Below are 24,629 nucleotides of genomic sequence, written 5' to 3' on the forward strand. Positions count from 1 at the left end.
CTTCTGACCGACCCTATCTATTATGAGTAAATCGGAATTGTCTGGCTGAAGACATAAAACTTAGCGCTCTTTGGGAGACAACCCAACATGTAAATATCTTCTATAAAAAAAAAAGTTCAATAAATTACTAACATGCAGGTTTGGGGGATTTTGTCCCAATTTTTAATTTACCCACCCATATCAGGTAACCTCTCCTCTGTCCTCTTACTGCTTTAAATTTTCTTTAACATTGAGGACAATGTTAGATTTAGGTTTGGGGGTATTTTTACGCATTTTATAAAAAAAAAGTTTTTAGTTAAAATTTTTGAAAAAAAAATATACAACACACAAGGTATATAAAATCTAAGAGCCCAATGACTAGTTGGAAGTAGTGCAAAGTGAGTTCTTTTTATTAAGTTCCTTTTAGTGAGTTGTAAGCTAATTAGTGCTTTGAATTTCACAACACATCTGGCCTGCATTTTCTAAGGTATAGGTTCGACATTGTGTTGAGAATATGGTAGCAACCTCGAATCCTGATGAACCATCTTTTTCTGATCCAAAAAATAAATAAATAAATAAATAAAATAAAAAAAAATGGTGGATTTAGTCAGGTACATCGAAAAGGGCTACCTATTGTCAAAGGTCAGCGGGCTTGTGATGAGGAACCCGAGCATAGGTCCGTAGGGGAGTCTTGATGCCCGACACCTCATGCCAACTGGTGTGAGAATTGTCGACTAATTGCTCGCTACATGGAGGAATCATCACAGGAGTAAAAGTGCACAATATATACATTATCATATGCAAAAAAAAAAAATCAAATCAAAAAAAAAAAATTGAAAAAAAAATATATATATTGACCTTAAGAAAGACAATAGTGTGAAAGCCGTCGTTGTAAAAATTCGAGTAAACTGGAATATTACAGATAAAGCCCATGAGGTATTAAAGTAAACATCCACAACTCTCGAAATCCTGCAGAAAAGATGATTTTGAATCAGCAAATAGGTTTTATCCGACCAATTCTTGGAAACTACTAATATTAGCGATATTTTGGAGATCCAAAACCTTAGCTTGTGCATGGTCCAAACTTCACTGAGCACTCAAGTATAAATAAGTCTTACAACTTCCTAACGGAAAACTTAATGACTTCAACTCAAATTGCATACTAACCTAGAAAGTGGGCTACTTAGTAATTAAAACCTTGTGTGCTTTTGAAATTCTTATCAGTTATGTACTTGAAATAAGACTTTTATTTCACAAACCAACTTTTATTTTGGAATTGAAGTTTGTGGGTGACTTCACTGCAAACCCTCACGAGACAACACTCGTCCACTAGGATAACCTAGGGGTTTAACGGCTTATTGCACATGCTAAGTGCAATCGTAATGCTCTACGAAAATGAGTATTTATCTTAGGATATTTATATAATAAATAACACTTTTGCTCTCTCATTTTATCATTTTCGCACTGAATTGCTAGAGATTAGCAATAAGCTAGTTGGGGGTTGTGATGAGAGCACAAAAGTGCGACCTACATGTTACTAAAATTAGTGTTATTGTTAACCGATAATGATAAATTTACTGGATTAATATTATATTTGGGTTTAACATAGATTAGTATAAATTAAGGATAAAATGCACATTGAGTACAAATTTGACTTCAAATCGGGCCCGAGTCGGGTTCGGATCCGAGTCGGGTTTGGGTCCGAATCAGGTCCATTTCTTTTGTGCTTTTGGAAAATAATTTTGGGCAAATCTAAATTGGCTATGTCATAACTATAAGGTGCTTGGTGACCCATGACTTGAAAGAATTGCACTTGACCTCCAGCCGGGATAGATGACCCGTCTACAAGCCAAATTTCATATCATACTATTTTTTTATCTATATGACTAATTGGATAGAACTTGGTGTCTCCCAGCTCCCATCTTACGAGGGAAAGGAAAATCCAAGCCGCCCGCAGTGCATCACCGCCCTTCCCTTGCTCCCGATCCAAGCGCGCCTGTGATCCCGTGCAAAAGAAGGGGAGAAGAAGGAATTCACCAGCCCGCGTCCCCACCTTCCGGAATCCCATCGTCCACGGATCACGCTTCATCATCAGTCCACCGTGCCAGCCACCGTGCCAACAAGCATCCCGTGATGCAAGCCGAGATCCAGTGCCAGCAACGCCCGCGCGTCTCTTTCCTCCAGCCGATCCGCACTGGATCCCTTCCACGATCGACTCCTCCCCGTCGATCCCGCTCCCAAACCAGCAACCAAAGAAGGAAGTCCTTCCGCGTGCCAGCCACCGTGCCAGCAACGCCCGAAATCCCAGCATCCGAAGAAGGAAGCCCCAGCCGTGATCCAATCTCCGGCGATCTCGAACCGCATCTCACCGCTTCCCGAATCAGCATCCACCGCGTCCGTGTCAATCTCCTCCACGGATCACGCCAAGATCGCTCCTCCTCCGCCAGCAGCCGTCCACGAAGCTTCCGCCCGTGATCACCGCATCCAGCTCCTCCCAGCGCCCGGATCACGCCAAGATCGACCTCCCCGCGTCCTCACCGCGTCTGCCATCTTCCTTCCGCATCAGGCGACCGTCCGCGGCTATAAGAAGAGAAGGAGGAAGAGAAAGGGGGGTGTGCTCGATTGGGGGTTGAGGCCAAGAACCAGAGAAGGAGGGAGGTGTGTTCGTTGGGGGCCATCGGCTGGGAGGAGAGCTCGGTTTGGGTGGTGTCCGGCTGGTTCAAGAAGGAACAGGGGAGAGTTCGGTTTGGGGAAGAAGAGAGAAAGAAAAAAAAGAAGAAGAAGAGAAATGCTCTGTTTTCTCTTTTGAAAACAGAGCATGTTCTGTTTGTTTTTTTTTTTATTTTTTTTTGTTTTATTAAGAGTTTTATTTTGAGAGCAAGTATTTTGGGATTTTTAGTTTTATTCATGCTAAAGTTGTAATTTTTGTTGCTTTTAATTTACGTTCTTCGAATTATGCAATCTTTTAATTTTTCTTTGATGCAATATATTTAATTTTCTTTTATAAAATTTATGTTTCAGGCTTCAATCTTCCTAAGCACTGTTGTCATCCATTTTAATTTATGCAAAAACTCTTCTTTTCCATTAAATATATAAATGTTCTTTAAATCTAAGTATATGTCTTCTAGTTAATTTCAATTAAAAATTATTCTCCGGTAGACTAGATAATCCATCAACATCCTCAAAATAATATTTTTCTTCTATCATTCAAAAATCGATTTTAAATCCGAGTGAACGTTTTAATTTTTATGCAACTCCAATCGCCTCCCTGTGGATCGACCTCTTACAACCGCTATTCTTCGAGTAGAACAGGTAAGAGTAAAATTAAATTTAAACTTTGTTCGTCGGTTCTAACAACGATCTGTCTAGCGTATTTTTAGTTAGACAGGAAAGGACGAACATTACCCATGCCCTTCTAGGGTGTCCCTGGGTTGTGCATGTGTCACCTTGCCACAGGGTGTGGAGTCAGTAGGGGATTTGCTAGACCACCTAAGGATGCTGGTGGGGAGACGGAGGACTCTGGACAAAAGCATCATTTGTGCTTGTATAGCGTATCACATATGACTGGACAGGAATGCCCGCACCTTTAAGGGTAGGAGGGCATCCTCGAGGGCTGTGGTGGACAGAGCTATCCGTCAGGCGACGGATATTATCGTTGCTACCCGAGCGCCTTCATCGGAATGGGGTAGAGACATCTAGGGCTCCCATCTTGCTGCTACAACGCTCTGAGTTACTTTTGTTTCTTCGGAGCTCCCACCCCATGTTACCTTAAGGTGAAATTTGACGGCAGTGCTTTGGCGAGAGAAGGCAGAGGAGGGACTGGGTTTGTGATCCGGAATCACAACTTTAGGTTGATTGTGGCAGGCAATAGGTGCACTTGGCACATGACCGCTATTGGAGCGGAGCTTAGAGCAACGTGAGAAGAAGTCACCTATCCAAGAAGAATCCTAGGGGCAGACTACATCATCCTGGAGGGAGACTCGATTACAGTGACTGAGTAGAATTTATTTATTTTAATTTTTATATGGATAATAAATTCTATTTTTATTTATTTGAATTTTTATTATTAAATCCTTAAAATTTTATTTATATTTATAATTAAATAAAAATATGAATAATTAATTTATATTTGTATTTGTTGCTGGTGGTCCAAACCGAGAACGATTGGCACAGCGGTGTGAACGGAGTTCCGTTTGAGTTGCCTTGGTTGGTGTTGATTGCGCTCCACCTTCCACCGGGAAAACCTGCAAGCAAACCTCGCACCACCACTGGGGTAGTGGGGGCCCTCCGACGATCAAGTCAGAGGAGATTGGAGGAGAAGGAGAGATAATAGTAGCAAGTGAGAGAATGCACTGGAAGTTCTTGCTTACCCCCCCTTCTCCCCCCAGCCGCATATATACCAGGCTGGGGGGTCTTTCAGGGGGGTTCGTCATCGTGGGGCACGATGGAGCTGCCACTGACACGGCCGTTACAGGACGTCGTGGGGCAGCGCTGGGTACGGCCATGACAGGGCGTAGTGGAGCTCCGCCTTGTACGACTGTTACAGGGGATCGTGGAGCAGCGCCAGATACAACCGTTGCAGGGAGTAGTGGAGCAGGAGGCTGCGGCGTGCCTCTGGGGAATAGCCTGTCGTTGTCGAGAGATGTCCGACTCGGGGTCGGGCTGCGGAGACGAAGATGTCCGACTCGGGGTCGGATTGCTGGATCAAGGGGCTGCCGACTCGGGGTCGGGCTGCGGAGCCGAAGATGTCCGACTCGGGGTCGGATTGCTGGATCAAGGGGCTGCCGACTCGGGGTCGGGCTGCGGAGCCGAAGATGTCCGACTCGGGGTCGGATTGCTGGATCAAGGGGCTGCCGTAGTCTTCCTGGGCGCGCGTGCCGGTCACGTGGGGCATGGTGGCTAAGTTCCCCCGTAACAGTAGCCCCCCACTTCCGAGCCTGGAACCAGAAGGGGAACGGGTGAAGGGAGTGATGCTTCGAGATTGCCGCCATCCCTCGGAGAGGCGCGCGCGCTTCGAGCTCCCCGCCTTCTTTATGGCGTATGGCGGTTGTTGCTGACCTGGCAGTCTGAGGATTTCGGCGGACATCCTTCCTTAATGGCGTCGATTCGCCTTTGGGGCGCGAACAAACTTTCGGCAGCTAGGCGTCCTCTGGCGTCACCCGCCTTTCCACCTATTTAACCGGGGGGCCCTCCCCCGTCCGCCTTTCTCTTCACAGGCATTTTCAAGTTTCTCCCTTGTGCCGCTGCCGTTGCCGCCGAACTGTTCGTTCGCTCCTCCTTTGACGCTCTCGGAGCCGTTCTTCCTTCCTTTCCGGTGAGTTGCCCCACTCTTCAATTTAGGGCTCTCCGTACTTTCTCCTTTCGTGTTAGTGTACTCCAGTCGTTCCGGTGCCTTCCCCCCTCTTGACCCCGTCCTGACCGTAGGTTCACTGGCCATTAGGGATGGACGAAGTAAGGGCGGACCGCATTCAGTCGGAGCTGGTCCCTGAAGACCTAGATAGGTTCGTGGCCCGGTACCACCTTCCCGAAGCCTGCAACATTACGCTCCCGGGGCCTGAGGAGAGGATGTCCCATCCTCCTCCAGGGAAGGTCGCCATCAATGAGGACATCCTTCGGGCTGGGTTCCGCTTTCCCCCCTCGGACTTAGTCGTGCAGGTGCTTCGGGGTTTAAGAGTGGCACCGACGCAACTGGTGCCGAACTCATGGCGTATCCTGACGGCCTTCCAGGTTCTCTGCCGCATGCATGAGGTTCCCGCCACCCTGAATGTCTTTTGGGAATGCTACGGCCTGAACGGCCACCCCCGGGACAGAGGGTGGTGGTGCTTCGGGGCGCGGCGAGGGTGCGGCCTCGTCAAGGATGCTCCTTCCTCCATTCATGGCTGGAAGGAGCGTTTCTTTTTCATTGACGTAGATCCCTCTTGGAGAATCGGGACAACCTGGGAGATGCCGATGAAGTCCCCGATCGGCTTATCGAGGTTGTCGAGGGAGGAGTCCGATGGCGTTGCCGTCTTGAGGGGGCTGGTTGCCGAGGGCCGGCTCCCCCCGGTGGCTCGCCTTATTTCCGAGGATACCTTGGTGAACGTCGGTCTGAGCTCGGTCCCCGCTGACCGTGAGCCCGCCACCATTTCTTTTTTAGCTCTTTTCTCCTCTTTCGTCTCGTTCTTTCCTTCAGTTTCTCAACCTCCGACCACCTCGTCCTTTTTGCAGAGATCGACGACGTCATGCGGTCGGACAAGGCAGCGGCTGTTGGTAGGACGTCCCTACTGGAAGCAGTCCGGAGGAAGAAACGAGCTCCTCCGAGCGGGGCCCCACCGGCGAAGAAGTCCCGCCGGCAGGTAACTCCGACGCCGACAGACGGGTCCGGACCCACCGACCAGGGGGACGCCGCGGGCGCGGACCGGCAGTTGACGCTGTATCAGCCCTCCGATGCCGAGACTACCGTTTCTCCGGAGGCATCACCCGGGCGCGCCCGAGATGGACGGGTCGGACGTGATCGGTCACCAGCCCAGCCTTCGACTCGATCGGCTCCGGATGATACGAGGAGGGACGCGCCGAGGCCCCGGCCGAGCGGGACCCTGTCAATTCCAGGGGCGGTCCCCACCCCGAGCATGGTCAGCATGACTCTTCCCCAAGCGATGGGTAAGGGTAAGGCTGCAGAACCACCGTCCGACTCCGGGGAGAAGTCGGGGTCGGCCTTCACTTTCGCCGGCGCCCGAAACCTCATCGAGACGGTGCTGCTGGAGAAGGACCGCAGGCAGGTCCGGGAGATGAGGGTCCCTAACGTTGGGGCTGCCAGCTGCGTCTGTCTCATGTCGGTGAGTGTTCTTTTGGTCGCTTTCATCATTTATAGGCTCTGTTGATCCCTGCCTGACGCCCTCGTTTTTCCTATCTCTTAGCTCGCCCAGTACATGATCCGCCTGGAGGAGTGCTACGAGGAACAGGCGAGGCTTCTGGCGAGGGCCGAGAGCCAACTGAAGGCAGTAGAGGAGGGAGGTCAGGCTGCGGCGGGGAGGACGACCAGGGACCTCGAGATGAGGCTCCAGGTGGCCGAAGAGCGGGCACTCGGCTTCGTCACCCTCGAGAAGCAACTGTTGGAGGCTCAGGAGCAACTCAAGGTTGCCTCGGGTCTCGAGGGCGAGATCAAGAAGGCGGAGGAGCGGGCCGAGAAGCAGTCCCGGAAGGCTGCCGACTACCGGGAGAGGTGGGAGAAGGCCCAGCGGTCAGCCGACAATGCCCGCAACCGAACCCGGTCTCTTGAAGCCAAGCTGGGCGAATTGGAGTCGGCCTTGGAGAAGTCCCGCGCGAGCGACCAGGAGCTTCATTCGCGCCTGGAGGAGGCTGAGGCTGCTCGCATTGCTGCCGAGGCGAAGCACAAGGAGGCTCAGGCTGATCTGCTGAGGGTCTCCTCCGAGGCGGACGACCGGATTGTGGCGAAGGTCTTGGAGGCGAAAGCTCAGATTATGGAGCAGGCAGAGGCGGCGCTGGCCGAGAAGAGTGCGGAAATCGGGCGTCAGGCGGTACAGGCTTATCGTCAGTCCGCCGAGTTCACCCGTGATATGTCGGAGGCGGTACAGGCCTATCGTCAGTCTGACGAGTTCGTCCGTGACATGTCGGACGCGGGGTCCGACTACTTTATCTTAGGCTTCGAGGAAGGCCTGACAAGGGTGTCGGCTAAGTACCCCAAAATTGACCTGAGTGGGATCTCTCTTCTAGACTCCTCTCCGGCGCCATTGCCTGCTGATTCTCCAACCGCCTCCCTACCCCCTGCGGACGTGCCCGGCGTTCCCGACCCGGGGGTTCCTCCAAGCTGACCTTCTGTGTTTTTGTTCTTTTCTTTGTGTGTTGGCGTTTTGCCAAGTTGAATGGGTCTCGGCCCTGAAACAATGAAAGTTAATGCAAATAGAGTTTCTTCATTTCACTTTCGTCCTTCTTCTTTTTAACTCTTGGTAGCGTCTCGCTGACTCCCGACTCTTGAAATTCTTCTGGCGCTAGGCCAGGTATCTGAGGGTTAGGCCTCAGGGAATTCTTCCGGCGCTAAGCCAGGCATCCGAGGGTTAGGCCTCAGGAAATTCTTCCGGCACTAAGCCAGGCATCCGAGGGTTAGGCCTCAGAAAATTCTTCCGGCACTAGGCCAGGCATCCGAGGGTTGGGCCTCAGGAAATTCTTCCGGCACTAGGCCAGGCATCCGAGGGTTAGGCCTCAGGAAATTCCGCTCGTTGGTCGGCCAAGGCTGGCGCAAGCCGAGGCGACCGGTCGGGGCTTCAGGCTAGTCTGCTCCCGGGATGATCATCGGGTTAGCCTGGCATCCGAGGGCCGAGCCTCGGGAGATTCCGCTCGTTGGTCGGCCAAGGCTGGCGCAAGCCGAGGCGACCGGTCGGGGCTTCAGGCTAGTCTGTTCCCGGGATGATCATCGGGTTAGCCTGGCATCTGAGGGTTATCAGGCCTCAGAAAATTCCGCTCGTTGGTCGGCCAAGGCTGGCGCAAGCCGAGGCGACCGGTCGGGGCTTCAGGCTAGTCTGCTCCCGGGATGATCATCGGGTTAGCCTGGCATCCGAGGGCCGAGCCTCGGGAAATTCCGCTCGTTGGTCGGCCAAGGCTGGCGCAAGCCGAGGCGACCGGTCGGGGCTTCAGGCTAGTCTGCTCCCGGGATGATCATTGGGTTAGCCTGGCATCCGAGGGCCGAGCCTCGGACAATTCCGCTCGTTGGTCGGCCAAGGCTGGCGCAAGCCGAGGCGACCGGTCGGGGCTTCAGGCTAGTCTGCTCCCGGGATGATCATCGGGTTAGCCTGGCATCCGAGGGCCGAGCCTCGGGAGATTCCGCTCGTTGGTCGGCCAAGGCTGGCGCAAGCCGAGGCGACCGGTCGGGGCTTCAGGCTAGTCTGTTCCTGGGATGATCATCGGGTTAGCCTAGCATCCGAGGGCCGAGCCTCGGGAAATTCCGCTCGTTGGTCGGCCAAGGCTGGCGCAAGCCGAGGCGACTGGTCGGGGCTTCAGGCTAGTCTGCTCCCGGGATGATCATCGGGTTAGCCTGGCATCCGAGGGCCGAGCCTCGGGAAATTCCGCTCGTTGGTCGGCCAAGGCTGGCGCAAGCCGAGGCGACCGGTCGGGGCTTCAGGCTAGTCTGCTCCCGGGATGATCATCGGGTTAGCCTGGCATCCGAGGGCCGAGCCTCGGGAAATTCCGCTCGTTGGTCGGCCAAGGCTGGCGCAAGCCGAGGCGACCGGTCGGGGCTTCAGGCTAGTCTGCTCCCGGGATGATCATCGGGTTAGCCTGGCATCCGAGGGCCGAGCCTCGGGAAATTCCGCTCGTTGGTCGGCCAAGGCTGGCGCAAGCCGAGGCGACCGGTCGGGGCTTCAGGCTAGTCTGCTCCCGGGATGATCATCGGGTTAGCCTGGCATCCGAGGGCCGAGCCTCGGGAAATTCCGCTCGCTGGTCGTGCGCCTGTCGCTTGCCGCCCGACGAGATTTCTCCGTGGCCAGCTGCGATCGTGTTTCTCCTCCTCTCCAAGCGTCGCCTGGGGAACACCAGATGGGCATTAAATGCTAATTGAGGGGTTACCTGGAAAATCGGATCGCCAGTTGCTGCTTGCGAGGAGTGTCAGTTAAGCGGCCGCGATACGCGCATTCTTCGAGGCGGATGCGGCCTGGGCGCGAGCGGAGATATGTGGACCTAGGGGTACAGGCCACCCGGAGTGTCCTGCACAAAGAATGCGATTAAGGAGAATGACGCTTAGAAAATCGCGGAAAGATACGCCTCGAGAGCCGGATCGGCTCCGGATTCAATGCGCCCGCATTTATTGGAGCCACCCGCATCGGAACGACCGGGGGGCCGCAGTTTGGCTATAAATATAGGTGCAGGTGCGATGGAGCCTGCCAAGCCGGAGCTGTTCAGGTTGCCATAGATCGTGGGCCTCCTCTCCGGCGCATGGTTGAGAGACCCCTACCGAAGGAACGGGAGGCGCGCCCTTCGCGACTTCCGCCAACTAGCCGTTTCATCTGGGATCAACAAGGAGGTTCTTCCCGGCGGAACTCCGCTCTAGGCGTTTCATCCGGGATCACGTCTCCCCTCCTTGAAGTTCAGCCTCCCGATTGAGCTCCGCGCCAGACGCTTGATCCGGGACCGCGCCTCCATATGCTCTTCTCCCTTGTATTCCTTCTCTCCCCTAACACTGGGGAGGACCGGAATATCCCTTGGAGGTGGCGTTCCCCTGGAGGCAGCGGGAGCTTCTTCTGCGGCGGCTCCTCGTCTTTTTCGTGAGGCGTGGATGGCGCCTCTGGGTAGGAGCAGTGTGGACTTCTCCTTCGTCCACTTCTTCTTCATCCGCGCCGGCTCTTCGTCTTTTTCGTGAGACGTCGATGGCGCCTCCGGTTGGAAGCACCCACTTCCGGTGGGATTGCAGCCGCTTCGGATGGAGGTTTCGGGATCCCAGATCTTCAGCTCCTCGGAGTCTCCACCTCTTCTTTACTTTCTTTACACCCTAATTCCCCTCTGGGAATTCCTTGTAATCACACGAGCACGCCATTGTAACCAGAAATTATTGAAATGAAAAGTGTTATACATTTTTGAACTGGCATTGTCGTTCTACTGGTAATACCTCCGCAGGTTAGCGGAATTCCAGCTCCTTGGAATTTCTCGACCATCTAGGGCCTCCAACTGGTAGGAGCCAGGTCGGTTTACCCAGCGAACCCTATACGGGCCTTCCCAATTTGGCGCTAGCTTCCCACCTTCCGCAGGTTGAGATGCTTTAGCTCGCCTTAGCACCAGATCTCCGATTCTGAAAAGCTTCGGTCGGACCTTGGAGTTGTAATATCGGGCCACCCTCCGCTGATACATCGCCATCCGAACCTGCGCCATTTTCCTCGCTTCTTCCAAGAGATCCAGGTTCCCTCGGAGTTGCTCCGAATTGGCCTCGGGTCGGTGCGCGGCCACCCGAGGTGAGGGGAGTCCGAGCTCCACGGGGACAACGGCTTCCGTGCCATAGGTTAGGCTGAAAGGCGTCTCCCCGGTAGGGGTCCGATGCGTGGTCCGATACGCCCAAAGGACATTCTCGAGTTCTTCGACCCAAGCTTGCCCCGTCCGACCGATTCGCGCTTTGATTTCTTGGAGGATTGTCCGATTTGTGACCTCGGCCTCGCCGTTGGTTTGGGGATGCGACACAGATGTGAACCGATGCTCGATCCCGAACTCCTCGCAGAAGTCACGGAAATGCTTGTTGTCGAACTGTCGGCCATTATCCGAGATGAGGACCCGAGGTACCCCAAATCGGACAATGATGTTCTTCTTCACGAACTTCCGGACTTGCGCCTCCGTGATAGTGGCCAGCGGCTCTGCCTCCACCCACTTGGTGAAGTAGTCGATTGCAACAATCAAAAATTTCCGCTGAGCTGATGCGACGGGGAATGGTCTGAGGATATCCATTCCCCACTGGGCGAAGGGCCAGGGTGCAGTGATTGGTGCCAAGGGGACAGAAGGGACTCTCTGGACGTTGGCGTGGCGCTGGCAGGCGTCGCATTTCCGTACATGATCCTTTGAGTCCTCCAACAAGGTAGGCCAATAATAGCCTTGCCTCATGATCTTGTGCGCCAAGGACCTAGCCCCCAAGTGTGATCCGCAAACGCCTTCGTGGACTTCGCCGAGGACGTAGGCCGCTTCCGAGGGGCGGAGGCACTTTAAGAGGGGGGCGGTGAACGAGGTCCGATACAGCCTCCCTTCATAGAGTACGTAGTGGGCGGACTTCATAACAAGTCGCCGAGCTTGATCTTCGTCTTCAGGGAGGATCCCTTCGGCGAGGTAGGCGACAAGCGGGTCCATCCAAGACGGCTCCGGATCAATCGCCATCACCGCTCCAGCCTCGCCGATGCTCCGGGCATCCAGGATCTCCAGGTAGATCGCCCTCGACAAGTTGTGCGCGTCTGCGCCCACTAAGCGGGACAACCTGTCGGCCCTGGCATTTTCACTTCTTGGGACCTGCTGGATGTCGACACTGCCGAGGTCGGGAATGAGTGCTTGCACCTTCCGGACGTAATTCTGCATGGTCGGGTTCCGGGCCTCGAACTCCCCACGGACCTGCCCGACCACCAGCTGGGAGTCGGTGAAGACCTTCAGGCGCCGGATGCCGAGCTCCTTGGTGAGTTTGAGTCCCGTGACTAGGGCCTCGTACTCCGCCTCGTTGTTGGTCACTGGAAATCCGAACCTCAAGGCATACTCGGCTATCACTCCATCAGGACTGGTAAGGACCAGCCCGGCCCCTCCACCTTCGGGGTTCGACGACCCATCGATGTGAAGCGTCCAAATCGGGAGGTCGAGGCTGGGTGTTTCCGGCGACCTAGGTTCCGCCTCCTGCACCGTGCACTCAGCGAGGAAATCCGCGAGCGCCTGGGCCTTGATGGCGGGTCGGGGCTGGTAGCGGATGTCGAACTCACCAAGTTCTACTGCCCACTTCACCAGCCGTCCCGCGTTCTCAGGATTGCTGAGGATCTGCCGCAGCGGTTGATCGGTCAAGAGGGTGACAGAATGGGCCTAGAAATAGGGGCGAAGCCTCCTGGTCGCGGTCAGCAGCGCGAAGGCGATCTTTTCAGCCTTCGTATACCGCGTCTCGGCATCCCGTAGGACCCGGCTGATGTAGTACACAGGCTTCTGGAGCTTTGCCTCTTCCCGAACCAGTACCGCACTGACTGCGGTTGGGGAGACCGCCAGATAGAGGTAGAGCATCTCCCCTTCTTGCGGCTTGGACAGCAGGGGAGGAGACGCCAAGTATTCCTTGAGCTGGGCGAATGCTGCTTGACATTCGGCCGTCCAGAGGAAGTCTTTCGGGCGTTTCAACACCTTGAAGAAAGGTTGGCAGCGTTCGGCCGATTTCGCCACAAATCGTCCGAGCGCGGCGACCCTCCCAGCGAGCTCCTGAACCTCCTTCACTTTGGTCGGAGGGGACATATCTTGGATGGCCTTGATTTTGTCCGGGTTGGCTTCGATCCCCCGCTGGTTGACAATGAAACCGAGGAACCTCCCGGCCGAAGCGCCAAAGGCGCACTTCGCTGGGTTCAGCTTCATGCGAAACTTCCGCAAGGTGGCGAAGGTCTCCTCCAGATCCGCGATGTGCTGGTCTGCATGGCGGCTCTTCACCAGCATATCGTCCACGTACACCTCCATGTTCCGGCCGATTTGCTCTTTGAAGATTTTGTTGACGAGGCGCTGGTAAGTGGCGCCAGCATTCTTCAGACCGAAGGGCATTACCTTGTAACAGTACAGCCCCCGGTCTGTTATAAAGGCAGTTTTCTCCTCGTCCTGTGGAGCCATCATTATCTGTTTGTAGCCGGAGAAGGCGTCCATGAAAGACAGCAGCTGATATCCGGAAGTCGCGTCGACCAGTTGGTCTATCCGCGGAAGCGGAAAGCTATCCTTGGGGCATACCTTGTTCAGGTCGGTGTAGTCGACGCACATCCTCCACTTTCCGCTCGCCTTCCGGACAAGTACGACATTTGCCAGCCATTCGGGGTAGCTGACCTCCCTTATGAATCCTGCCTCCAAGAGCTTGTCTACCTCCTGATCGACCACTCGGATCCGATCCGGGGCACAGTGTCTCTTCTTCTGTTTTACCGGTCGGTGGGTCGGGTCGACGTTGAGGGCGTGAGAAATGACCTCCGGGTCGATCCCAGGTACATCGGCCGCCGACCAGGCAAACACATCGACATTGGCTCGGAGGAATTCCACCAACCGGGCCCGAGCTCCCAGGTCGAGATTGGCGCCGACCCGGATCGTCCTGTCCGGGCGACCTTCCTCGAGGGGAACTTCGATCACACCCTCGGCCGGCTCCCCGTGCCGCAAGGCCACCTCGTCTCTGGCGTCGAGGGACTCGACGCTTAAGGCTTCTACGGGCTTCTTCCCTTTGAGAGTTACTAGGAAACATTGCCTTGCGGTCGGTTGGTCACCTCGGACCTCTCCAATCCCGGCCGCCGTGGGGAACCGCATGAGCAAGTGGTACGTAAAGACCACCGCGCGAAGGGCGTTCAGTCCGGGTCATCCGAGGATAGCGTTGTAGGCCGAGGGAACACGGACGACCAAGAACCCGAGCCGCACCGTGGCTTCTGCGGGTGCAACGCCCGCAGTCACAGGCAGCTCAACGACACCTTCGGCCGAGATAGCGTCACCAGTGAATCCTATGAGGGGGGTGGATGTTTTGTGCAACAATTGTCTGGACAAGCTCATCTTTTGGAAGGCCTCGTAAAACAAAATATCAGCTGAGCTTCCACTATCCACAAGAACACGCCTTACATCATAGTTTGCCATAGTGAGGGAGATCACCATGGCGTCATCGTGGGGGGTCTGAACCCCCTTTACATCTTCATCACAAAAAGTGATTACATTACCGACCCTCTGCCTTTTTGCGACGGCTGCCCCTGACGCTTCAGTCGAGCCCCCTGCGTTCCTCTCGGGCCGGGGGCAGCCCCCAGTGATAGTGTGGATCACGCCCGCGACGGGTCGATTCTGCTCCCGAGGCTCCTAAGGGGCCGGGTCGGCCGGACGCGGGCCTGCGGGGGGACGTCGGTCGTTCACATATCGACCGAGACGCCCTCGGCGGATGAGAGCCTCGATCTCGTCCCGAAGCTGGAAGCAGTCTTCGGTGTCGTGGCCGTGGTCCCGGTGGTACTCACAGTACGCCCGAGAGGGCCTCCTCCCAGGAATCTTCTTCATCTGTCTCGGGACCGGGAGGTCCTCCCGCCCCTTGATTTCCATGAGGATCTGGGCCCGGGGAGTCAGGAGAGGAGTGTACCGGTTGAAACGTCGGGGCGGAGAACGAGGGCGTAGGGCGCCGTGGTTCCTCGCCGGCGACAGGCTTCTGCGCCGACGTTGAGGCGTCGGGCTCCTCCTCTGGCGTGCCTCTTTTCGCCTTTTCTTCCCGAGCTTTGGAGGGATCTCGGCGGCCTCCTTGCTCCGGTGGGCGGCCGCCTCCTCGGCGTCCGCATACTGGTTCGCCCGGGACAACAGCTCCGGGAAGCTCCGCGGCAGGCGTTTGTCCAGGGAGAAGGTGAGTCTGCCCTTTCGGAAGCCACGCTTCAGGGCTGAAAGAGCCACCTCCTGGCTCAGGTTCCGGACTTCCAGCGTAGCCTTGTTGAAGCGGGTAAGATAATCCCGCAAGCTTTCTCCCTCGTTTTGCCGGACATCAAAGAGGGAGTCGGAGACCAGTCGCCGCCGGCTACTGACGGCGAAATGGGTGATGAAGAGGCGAGTAAACTGGTCGAAGGACTGGATTGAGTTAGCCTCCAAGCCGGCGAACCACGCCCTTGCCGGGCCACGGAGGGTCGCCGGGAAGGCCTTGCAGAGGAGAGGATCTGATGCTCCGTGGAGGAGCATAAGGGTCCTGAAACTCTCGACGTGATCCCGCGGGTCCGCCGCCCCGTCATAGGGCTCGATCGCCGGCATTTTAAACCCCGGCGGATTCGGGGTCCGCAGGATCCTCGAGGCAAGCGCCGGCTGGGAGGAGATCTCCAAGTCGGCGAAGGGATCTTTGGAGTGGCCCTTCAGGACCTGGAGTTGTCGGTGGAGATCGTCCACCCGCCGGTCCAGGGAGCGCGACCGATGGGTGGGAGACAAGGAGCACCGAGAGGGGGACCGACTGGAGCGCGGGTTCCTGGAGGACTGGGGGGTCTGGGAACGCGCCCGGGCCCGCCTCTCGTACCCCGCGCAGCTCCGATGGGAAGGTCCCGGCAGAATGGACCGTGCTCGAGAATCTTCCTCGCGCCGGCACTCCTCCCCATGGGAGAGGAAGGAGCGCGGGTTGAGGAGGACAGGTGAGCGCTCAGGGAGCAGCGGCTCCTGGGCCCGCTGCGGCGCCCGAGACATCACACCCTGCAGGTTCTGCACTGCCTCCGCGAGGGTGCGAACCTGCTGGGCTAACTGGTCGAACTGAGCGGCTTCGACCATCTGAATGGGAGGTGGAGCGGTGGAGTGTTGCTGAGAATGTGTTGGAGACGCAGCGGCCTCCCGGCCGGAGGCGCGAGAGGCCCCGCGACCGGAGGCATTGGAAGCTCCACGACCACCTCGCCGTGCCATTACGATCGCTCTGAGATTCGTCCCTTCCTCTAGCGCCAACTGTTGCTGGTGGTCCAAACCGAGAACGATTGGCACAGCGGTGTGAACGGGGTTCCGTTTGAGTTGCCTTGGTTGGTGTTGATTGCGCTCCACCTTCCACCGGGAAACCTGCAAGCAAGCCTCGCACCACCACTGGGGTAGTGGGGGCCCTCCGACGATCAAGTCAGAGGAGATTGGAGGAGAAGGAGAGATAATAGTAGCAAGTGAGAGAATGCACTGGAAGTTCTTGCTTACCCCCCCTTCTCCCCCCAGCCGCATATATACCAGGCTGGGGGGTCTTTCAGGGGGGTTCGTCATCGTGGGGCACGATGGAGCTGCCACTGACACGGCCGTTACAGGGCGTCGTGGGGCAGCACTGGGTACGGCCATGACAGGGCGTAGTGGAGCTCCGCCTTGTACGGCTGTTACAGGGGATCGTGGAGCAGCGCCAGATACAACCGTTGCAGGGAGTAGTGGAGCAGGAGGCTGCGGCGTGCCTCTGGGGAATAGCCTGTCGTTGTCGAGAGATGTCCGACTCGGGGTCGGGCTGCGGAGACGAAGATGTCCGACTCGGGGTCGGATTGCTGGATCAAGGGGCTGCCGACTCGGGGTCGGGCTGCGGAGACGAAGATGTCCGACTCGGGGTCGGATTGCTGGATCAAGGGGCTGCCGACTCGGGGTCGGGCTGCGGAGCCGAAGATGTCCGACTCGGGGTCGGATTGCTGGATCAAGGGGCTGCCGACTCGGGGTCGGGCTGCGGAGCCGAAGATGTCCGACTCGGGGTCGGATTGCTGGATCAAGGGGCTGCCGTAGTCTTTCTGGGCGCGCGTGCCGGTCACGTGGGGCATGGTGGCTAAGTTCCCCGTAACAGTATTCATTTAGAATAATTGTATCCATTACATTCGTTATCTTTCTAATATCCGTATCGTACTTATTTTTGCCGATACTATTCCTATACGGGTCCTACACACAATTGAATTCATCGTGGCCTTGGATGCATACCCAAGAAGTCTCCGAGTCCGTGCACTGGTCGCTGGAGAATTCGGGGTGGAGAGAGAGAAGGATAGGGATAGAAGACGGCCATGGAGAAGGTCGGCTCCGTTCGATGCCAGAGGATTGCATGTGACGCCATGTTCACTGAGGACAGCAACGTGGAGGGCTCCTGCCGCTATCACGATTCCGTAAGAAAAAACCCTCCATTCCTCGTCTTTCCCCTCCTGTCTTTCCTGTTTCTCAAACTTCTCGCATTTGCTTCTGGGCTCTTTTTATCATGTGGTCGTATCATCCGCTGGGAACAAAAAAAAAAATTCTTCTTTTGTTTGTTGATACTGCTTTATCTCAGGAGAAGGAAAAAGATTGTAGCTTTTGATCGTCAGAGTAGGATTTCTCGTGCTTGCAATCGTGTCACAACAAAAGACAACTTTGATGAATATTTTGATGGAAAATATTGTAAAATCAACAAGGAATGGCTGGCTAGGGCTGCGATCGTTTGCCAAGGTTCGAATTTTGGTGTGATGCGCTGTTTGTGGGGGCTGAATGATTGTGTCATTTACTTTGGCAATATCAAATGTGCCCTTATTGCTTGATTCGGGTTCGAAGAGCGTTTAAAGATTAGAACTTGAAAAGAAAAGAAGAGGAGATAGTGCTCATCTCCGGATTGCGATGTGTTAGGGTAGTATTTCCTTTATATCATATAAAACCCTAGAACACAAGACACATTGGTTCAAGATTTGAGGAATAACAGCACGGGGCTGACATATTCAAAGCCCCATTTCAAATCACCTTGTAGTCATTGCCGACATTCATTACCTTTTAGCAAAATCATGTAATATCTAGATTCTTACTTTGTTTCAATCTCAGATCACATCTTAAAATAAAAGTAATATATTTAAAGTAAGCCTTGTTTTCATATTTATGTTCACTATCTGGTTCCACGATCACTTCACATAAGAATGGGTTAAAAACATCTGCAGAACCAATAAATATTTTTTTTGTTCAATTCATACTAGCCGAGATGCCGGGAGGTGTAGGTACTAAAATATTTTCCATTGATTTTCACATGTTTTCATAATTCATCACAAACCAAGGTAATACATTTGCAATCAGCCATCTGGGTAATTTTAGGTAGAAATAAACCAGTGCCTGGTCTGTAAATAAGGACTTTCATAAACATCTGTCCCAGAATGATAACTCTTGTATGAAAATTATTTATTATTTCTACGAGGGGAATTGTTTCATCAGTTAATAGTAACTTACAATAGATTGCTGATGGACTCACTTTTTCAATTGTATCCTGTGATCATGGCTGTAGACCCCATATCAATGGTTTTGCCCTCAAGGTCCTGAGTTGCTTTCATGTTAGTAGGCTGATGACTGTATACATATTTGCCAATACTTTGTATCAAGTGCTTGAGCAAAAGATTATACATTATCAGAAAATGTGTACTTGAAGTGGATGCTAAGTACTTATGTACTGACCCTAATTTCTTTTAGTTGAAATCACAACTTGGTATTAATGTTTTAATGCCTTTTTGTTTTCCAGGGAGTAAGTCAAATTTCACATTTGCTGGTATTGTTTTTGCAAAACATCAACAAGTTCCTAATGTAAGTGTATATTAACCTTTCCAGCCTATATTTCATGATGGTATGAAAGAATGGAGCTGTTGCAGGCAAAAAAGTCATGATTTTAGCTTATTTTTGGCTATCCCTGGGTAGGCTACTTTTTTTTGACTGCCTCTAATTTAATGATAGTTGATATATGGATAGTAGTGATTTGTATGATATCTTTAATTTGTTGGATATATATTTGTACTATTCATTCAACTTGTTACTGGCTTCCCTATTTTACTTAAGTTGGCCTATGGCCAGAAGAACTTGGTCTGTTTGTAGGCTTTCATGTATATCTGAATTGATTTTAGGTCTGTTTACTCTATCTTGATCCGATTGACAGCATGCTGATGGAGCAACACACAGAAACACCATGTTCCAAGTAATTAGTTTTTCGTGCTTTTCTGAATAATGGTAAGAACGAAAATGGAAAACGTATATATTGCAAATTTGAATGATCATAAATGTTTTGTTAGGTTGCATGAAAGTGATAATGTATGCAAAAGCCCAGCCACATCAATTGAACAAACATCTCTTGCTATATATAGTGAGAACACATGCATGACCAACCCTCATCAAATGTTCAATGCACCTCATGCAAGATCACATGACTAGAAAAGCTGGACAAAGGACATGGATGAGAAAGATGGAAAATAAGGTATGCTCACTCTCTCAAAAACAGGACTCTCAATTTCGAGCATAGAGATTCCAGAAAAAAGATCTGATGCCTCAACTAATCCTCTTCTTCTCTCTTTAGAACATCAACTCCCAATGATAGAAAAACCATAGCTGTCCATTATTCTGAGACTTCATATGTATCCTAAATAAACTATCTTTATTCAGAATCTCAGATGATCTCATATACCTTTCCATCTGTTTCCATGTGAGACAAAGAATCGGATGGGATGGAGGAGGGGGGACAAATAAAAATATGCTAGGATGTAGTTGGATTTGAACCAGACACTTAAACCCCAATTCATAAAAAAAGGTTCACATGTCAACAAATTCTGCTGGATCCCTCATAATAACAAATATTAGTACTTTTAAGAGTCCTAATGTATCCAAATATAACCACCCATACTTTCAAGAGTCCTAATGTATCCAAATACATTTTCTTTAACCCGAGGAGATCTATCTCCATCCCATGTGTCCTGCACATGCCAGATATTAGTACTTCATAATGATGAATTTCCTAACTTTGTTATTCAATGTCGGCCTTACTATGCTTCCTTATCAATCTTCATGGTTTTGAATGCACTGAAGTATTAACCCTATGTAAAATAGCTAATGCTATCTAGAAGGTTCAGTAGATTTTATGTTACTACAAAGCTGTTTAGACAAGAATGCTCATAGATGACAAACATAGAGTACTGAAGTTACAATATGTCCAAAGGGCATCTGCACCTTCTTTTTTGAAACATGGGTAGAAAGGCTTCCTCTCCAAGTGCAACAAGCCACCTACCAGCATAACTCTGATCATGCTTTACTTTTTTCGTCGAGCATCCACTCCTCTGTTGAAGTACAGAAATCAATTAGGATCATTAAATGTTGTCAACCAGGGAGCTGGATCTGCTGCTCTCGTGTCAGTTGATTTTGCAAATCCTGTGCTTTCAATTTCTTTGATACTGGAGATTTGACCTTTTTATAGTTGAAGAAAGGCTGGCTGCCAACTTGTACTCGGACATGCAGTGCATTTTTAGGCAGCTAGGAGAAACTGGTGTTGTGCATCTGGCATGGTTCTGCTTGTTGCACCGAATCAGCTTTCATAACTAAGATGTGTTAATGCCTCTTTGCGTTTTACCCCTGGGATTGGCTTTAGTAAACCATCAATTCCTATCAGGGGCCTCATTGTCCGTCATTGTGAGCTTTCTCCAGCATTATCATGAGCACTTGCAGATTCCTTAGATCTTCCCTTCAATACAAAATGGAGTTCATTTTTTCTTCTTGAGAGGTGCTGGCATTCATTCCTCATGACTGTACTATTTCAATTGGTTTACCATACACCTTCCATTATCTTCTTTGGATGGGTTTATTTACTTTTTGTTACTGCGACCTTTTTGTTGATATAACTACTGTTCTTCATTTAAATTTTTGCAAACCAATTTTGTGGGTTCTGTAGCTTGCTTAACTGAAATAGCATGGACTTTGGCTAATTGCACATAAAGTTGAACTTTATTGATATTCTAAACAAATATAAGGGGCATATTTTGCTGCTGCATAGAGTAAATTTTTCTGTACTAGAGCATGCAAACCTTTTCTTTCTGGATGCACTGTATTGTAAACATTATTAATGTTTCATGCAATCGAACCCAAATACTCTTCTAGAAATGTATAATTTTCTGCTCTACTCAAAAACATTTAATTTTCTGTTTTTTATTTGTAAGAGATATCCCATTGTCTAGGTCTTTGAGATATTACATTTGCAATAACCTCCAAATTATGGAAAAGGGTAAGAGAAGTTATGTAACCTGGACAATGTACGCGTTAGTAGATGCCCTCTTGAGGACATGCTTAAATATATTTTTTCTTGCATGTAATCGTGCTGAGCAGTTGCACTCTTATGTGCATTTTAGTGCCTTATCAAGTAACTTTTCTTTCTTTTATGAATGAAGTTGTAAGACAGGGAAACATACTACTGAGAAACCAGTTACCAAGATTGTATCTGCAAACCCCCAGAAGGCGGTGCCACTTCCATCTGCTGCTCAAAATAAAAAACCTGTCGATTCTTGTTCGAGGTGCCGCCAAGGCTTTTTCTGCTCTGATCATGGTAAAATTTCTTTCTGACATGAGACGGTCTTGAAATGTTTCCAGGGTAAGGCACCCTATATTTTGGTTTCGGTACAGTTCAAGATGAACTTTTTTACTAAAATTGAGAACCTGGTACTCCCAGTTAGTGAGAAAAAGGACCTATATTTTTCAGGTTCGCAGGGCAGACCTTCAAGACCATCTGTAGTCACTGCTAAGAAAGATGATCATGTTGAGAAGGCTGCTGCTCCCCCAGTCAAGAAGATAGTCGATCTGAATGAGCCCCAGATTTGCAGGAATAAGGGATGCGGCAAAACCTTTAAAGAGAAGGATAACTATGAAACTGCATGCGAGTACCATCCAGGTCCAGCAATTTTTCATGACAGGTCGAGAGGGGTAGGTTTTCTAATCCTTTCTCAGATGGTTAAGTGAACTTGATTGGATCTGCTGCCACTTGCTCTTTCTAACCTGTTTTGCCCGTATGTAGTGGAAATGCTGCGACATTCATGCAAAGGAGTTTGATGAGTTCTTGAACATACCTCCATGCACAAAGGGATGGCACAATGCTGATGCAGCTTGACTTTGGTTGGCCCAAGTTTCACAAAGTCCTTTGTATTCCAAGTGCAAACGCTGCCCATAGGTCCAGTGACCTTGGACTGAGACTTGTTCATGGCAGTTCTGCTGCCGGAGTGTAATTCAGTGTTTCAACAATGGACTAAATTGTTGCCTTCATATTAGATTTTCTCGGAGAGTTCTTAACTGTTCTTAAAGAATCCTTCTGTTAATTTTTGCCCTACAAAATCTGTAGAACTTGTCATTACCTCATTATAAATGCTGTCTGTCTTCTTGTTATGCTAAATTTCTAGATAGTTTTGTGACGACTATTGAGACTTAACTATGCAAGAAAACATACTTCTCTGTCAGACCCTTGTGGATGTTAAAATTTTGCAGTGAAACTGAAAGAGGTTTGTACCGTCCATCTAACAAATGAATGACTCGAAATCACTTTTGGCAAGTTCTTGCATGCTCGATTTCGCCTTGATCATAATTTTTGATTTATTTCTTTTTATGCACTACTGTAATCTTCTAGGGGCCAGTGGGTTGATTCCAATATTTCCAACCATTCCCATGGAAAAAAAATATTTCTAGCCATTGATCTGTCAATTGAAACTCAGGATTATCATCAGTTAGAATTAATCAAGTGTTTCTTCTTGTGCTGTAATCCTTTTTATTTGAAAAATAAAAAGAAAACACAAAAAAACCGACGTGAATGCAACCTTGGGTCTACATAGACTGGAGAGCAAGACTGACCACCAATCTAGCCAGAGGCGCAGGGCACTTGGTGACAATGTCAAACTTGGAAGGATTTGATGCATGCCCAAACAAAGACAAGCTCAAAGCAAGCAGCTCCCCAAGGGACAACCTGGAAGAGAGGAACCCTTCCCAATGGTATGGATCCAGATCAAAGAAAGCATCAAAGAACCTCCTTGTGCCCTTCAAGTCCAGCCTCAGCAGAGTCTCCATCCCAAAGCAGTAGAACTCCCTAGCTCTCCTCCTCTCCCCTGTCCACAGCGCAGCCCACACCCTTCTGTAAAGCTGCCTCCCTCGTATCATCCTTGTCGAGCCCAAGCACTCCGCCATAGCGTCGGCAACCACCGGAGCCAAGGCCAAGGTTCTTGCCACCATGTACCCCGTGGACGGGTGCACCAGTCCGGCGGACCCGCCAAACCCCATGAGATTCCGGGGAATGGCAGGTAGCGGCCCGCCCATCGGAATCAAACACCTCTCACCCTCGATCACGCGCTCCACCTTGATCCCAAGGTGTCTCAGCCTGGCCACCATCCTCCTCTTCACTTCAACGTATGGAAGCGCCGGCCGGCTCACCAGCGACGTCTCTTCGAGGAAGATCAACTTGGAGTCGAAGGGCATCGCATAAAGGAACGTCGGGAGCTTGTCGTTCCGAGGCCTCAACCAAGGCTCGTTGCCTAAGTGCGAGTCCCTCCAGTCCATGAGCACCATCTTGTCCGTGTCGAAAGGGTGGCCCTCCACCTCTGCGAGTATCCCATGCGCAATCTGGTACCCGTGGTTCCTCACCGGCCCCTCAAACTCTATAAATGGACTCGTGAATCCGGTGGCGTCGACGACCATGCTAGCTTTCAGCTCGGAGCCATCGGAGCACGTCACGGCGGAGCTGAACTCCTTGTGCTCCACCTTCCATGCCTTGGCCTTGTGGAACTTGACCCCATTAGAGGCGCATCCTTGCAGCAGCTGCGTCTTTAGTCTTTTACGACAGACTCTACCATAAGGGCGGCCGAGATGCTTTGTGTTCCGATCGTCAATGAAGACAGTCGTCATTGGCCACACCTTATCGAGGCAGCCCTCGAGGCCCATAGCCTCGAACTCATCAACCCAAACGCCATAGTTGTTGGGCCACGCTGAGAGCGGCGAGGGGTCGATGCAGCAGACGCGAATGCCGTGCGCGGAAGCTCGCTCGGCGAGGCGCAGGCCGGCTGGGCCGGAGCCTACGATGACCGCGTCGTAGGATGATGAGTTCGATGGCTCGTGCCATTGGAGGTCGATGGCGAGACACTCTGGCTTGGCTTCGTGGCTCAGATCCAAGAAGCTTTGCGGTTTGCTGCTGCGAGCTCTGATGATGGTTTTGTTTGGAAGTGGGCGGGATCTTGGAAGGGAGAGAGGCGGAGAGCTCGAGGGGAGGAGCTTGCGAGTAATTAGAGGCGGCATCTGCAGAGCTCTCATGTCTTTGGCTGGCAAGGGGCCTAAAGGAAGTACCTTCGTTTTTATTAGAGAATGGAGTCTAGAGAAAGGGACAAAAGAGGATATAGGCCGGCCTTGTAGGAAAGGATACCTTCATGTGTGGCAAACCGAAAAAAAAGAAGGAATCTTTGAGGTAGGAACTATTCCAGTCATGGAGAGCAGGGTAAAACGGTATTTGGCAAGGATAGCTCTAGTACTCTAAACATTGTTTTGTTTCCAAACACAAAGTGTTAAAAGAGTATTTGTGAGGTCATGAACAATGGGGAATGGTCGAGATGGAGCTCGACGCGTCGCGGGCTCTGGCCGAGATGGCGATAGTGGAGAGCCATGGAAAAGAGGAGGAGGAGGAAGCGGGTTAAGGACGACGGCTAGCCTTCGAAAGCTCAGGAGGTGATCTTCAGAGAAAGGAATTGTGGGGGATTGGACGCAATTTTTTGCTAGGTTTGAACTTTTCC

The 24,629-nt window shown here is 51.6% G+C and overlaps 2 protein-coding genes across 3 annotated transcripts; one reads left to right on the forward strand and one right to left on the reverse strand.

Moving 5' to 3' along the window:
- The first annotated feature begins 17,020 nt into the window (after positions 1-17,020).
- LOC103703107 (cysteine and histidine-rich domain-containing protein RAR1-like) lies at positions 17,021-22,258 on the forward strand. Of its 2 annotated transcripts, XM_008785818.4 has the most exons (6): positions 17,022-17,228; positions 18,590-18,592; positions 18,676-18,758; positions 21,267-21,421; positions 21,575-21,795; positions 21,887-22,258. In XM_008785818.4, the coding sequence occupies exons 1-6, from the start codon at positions 17,130-17,132 to the stop codon at positions 21,977-21,979; spliced, it is 654 nt and encodes a 217-aa protein (XP_008784040.2). In that variant the 5' UTR covers positions 17,022-17,129; the 3' UTR covers positions 21,980-22,258. The 2 variants fall into 2 exon arrangements, with proteins under 2 accessions (XP_008784041.2, XP_008784040.2); XM_008785819.3 differs by lacking the exon at positions 18,676-18,758 and having other exon boundaries at positions 17,021-17,228; positions 18,590-18,651.
- Positions 22,259-22,353: 95 nt separating this feature from the next.
- On the reverse strand, positions 22,354-24,610 carry LOC103703106 (capsanthin/capsorubin synthase, chromoplastic-like). Its single transcript, XM_008785817.4, has one exon. It carries the CDS (start codon positions 24,154-24,156, stop codon positions 22,684-22,686), a length of 1,473 nt encoding a protein of 490 aa, XP_008784039.2. The 5' UTR covers positions 24,157-24,610; the 3' UTR covers positions 22,354-22,683.
- Between the last annotated feature and the right edge of the window lie 19 nt (positions 24,611-24,629).

Source organism: Phoenix dactylifera, chromosome 10, assembly GCF_009389715.1.
Source record: "Phoenix dactylifera cultivar Barhee BC4 chromosome 10, palm_55x_up_171113_PBpolish2nd_filt_p, whole genome shotgun sequence".
Taxonomy (NCBI): Eukaryota; Viridiplantae; Streptophyta; class Magnoliopsida; order Arecales; family Arecaceae; genus Phoenix; species Phoenix dactylifera.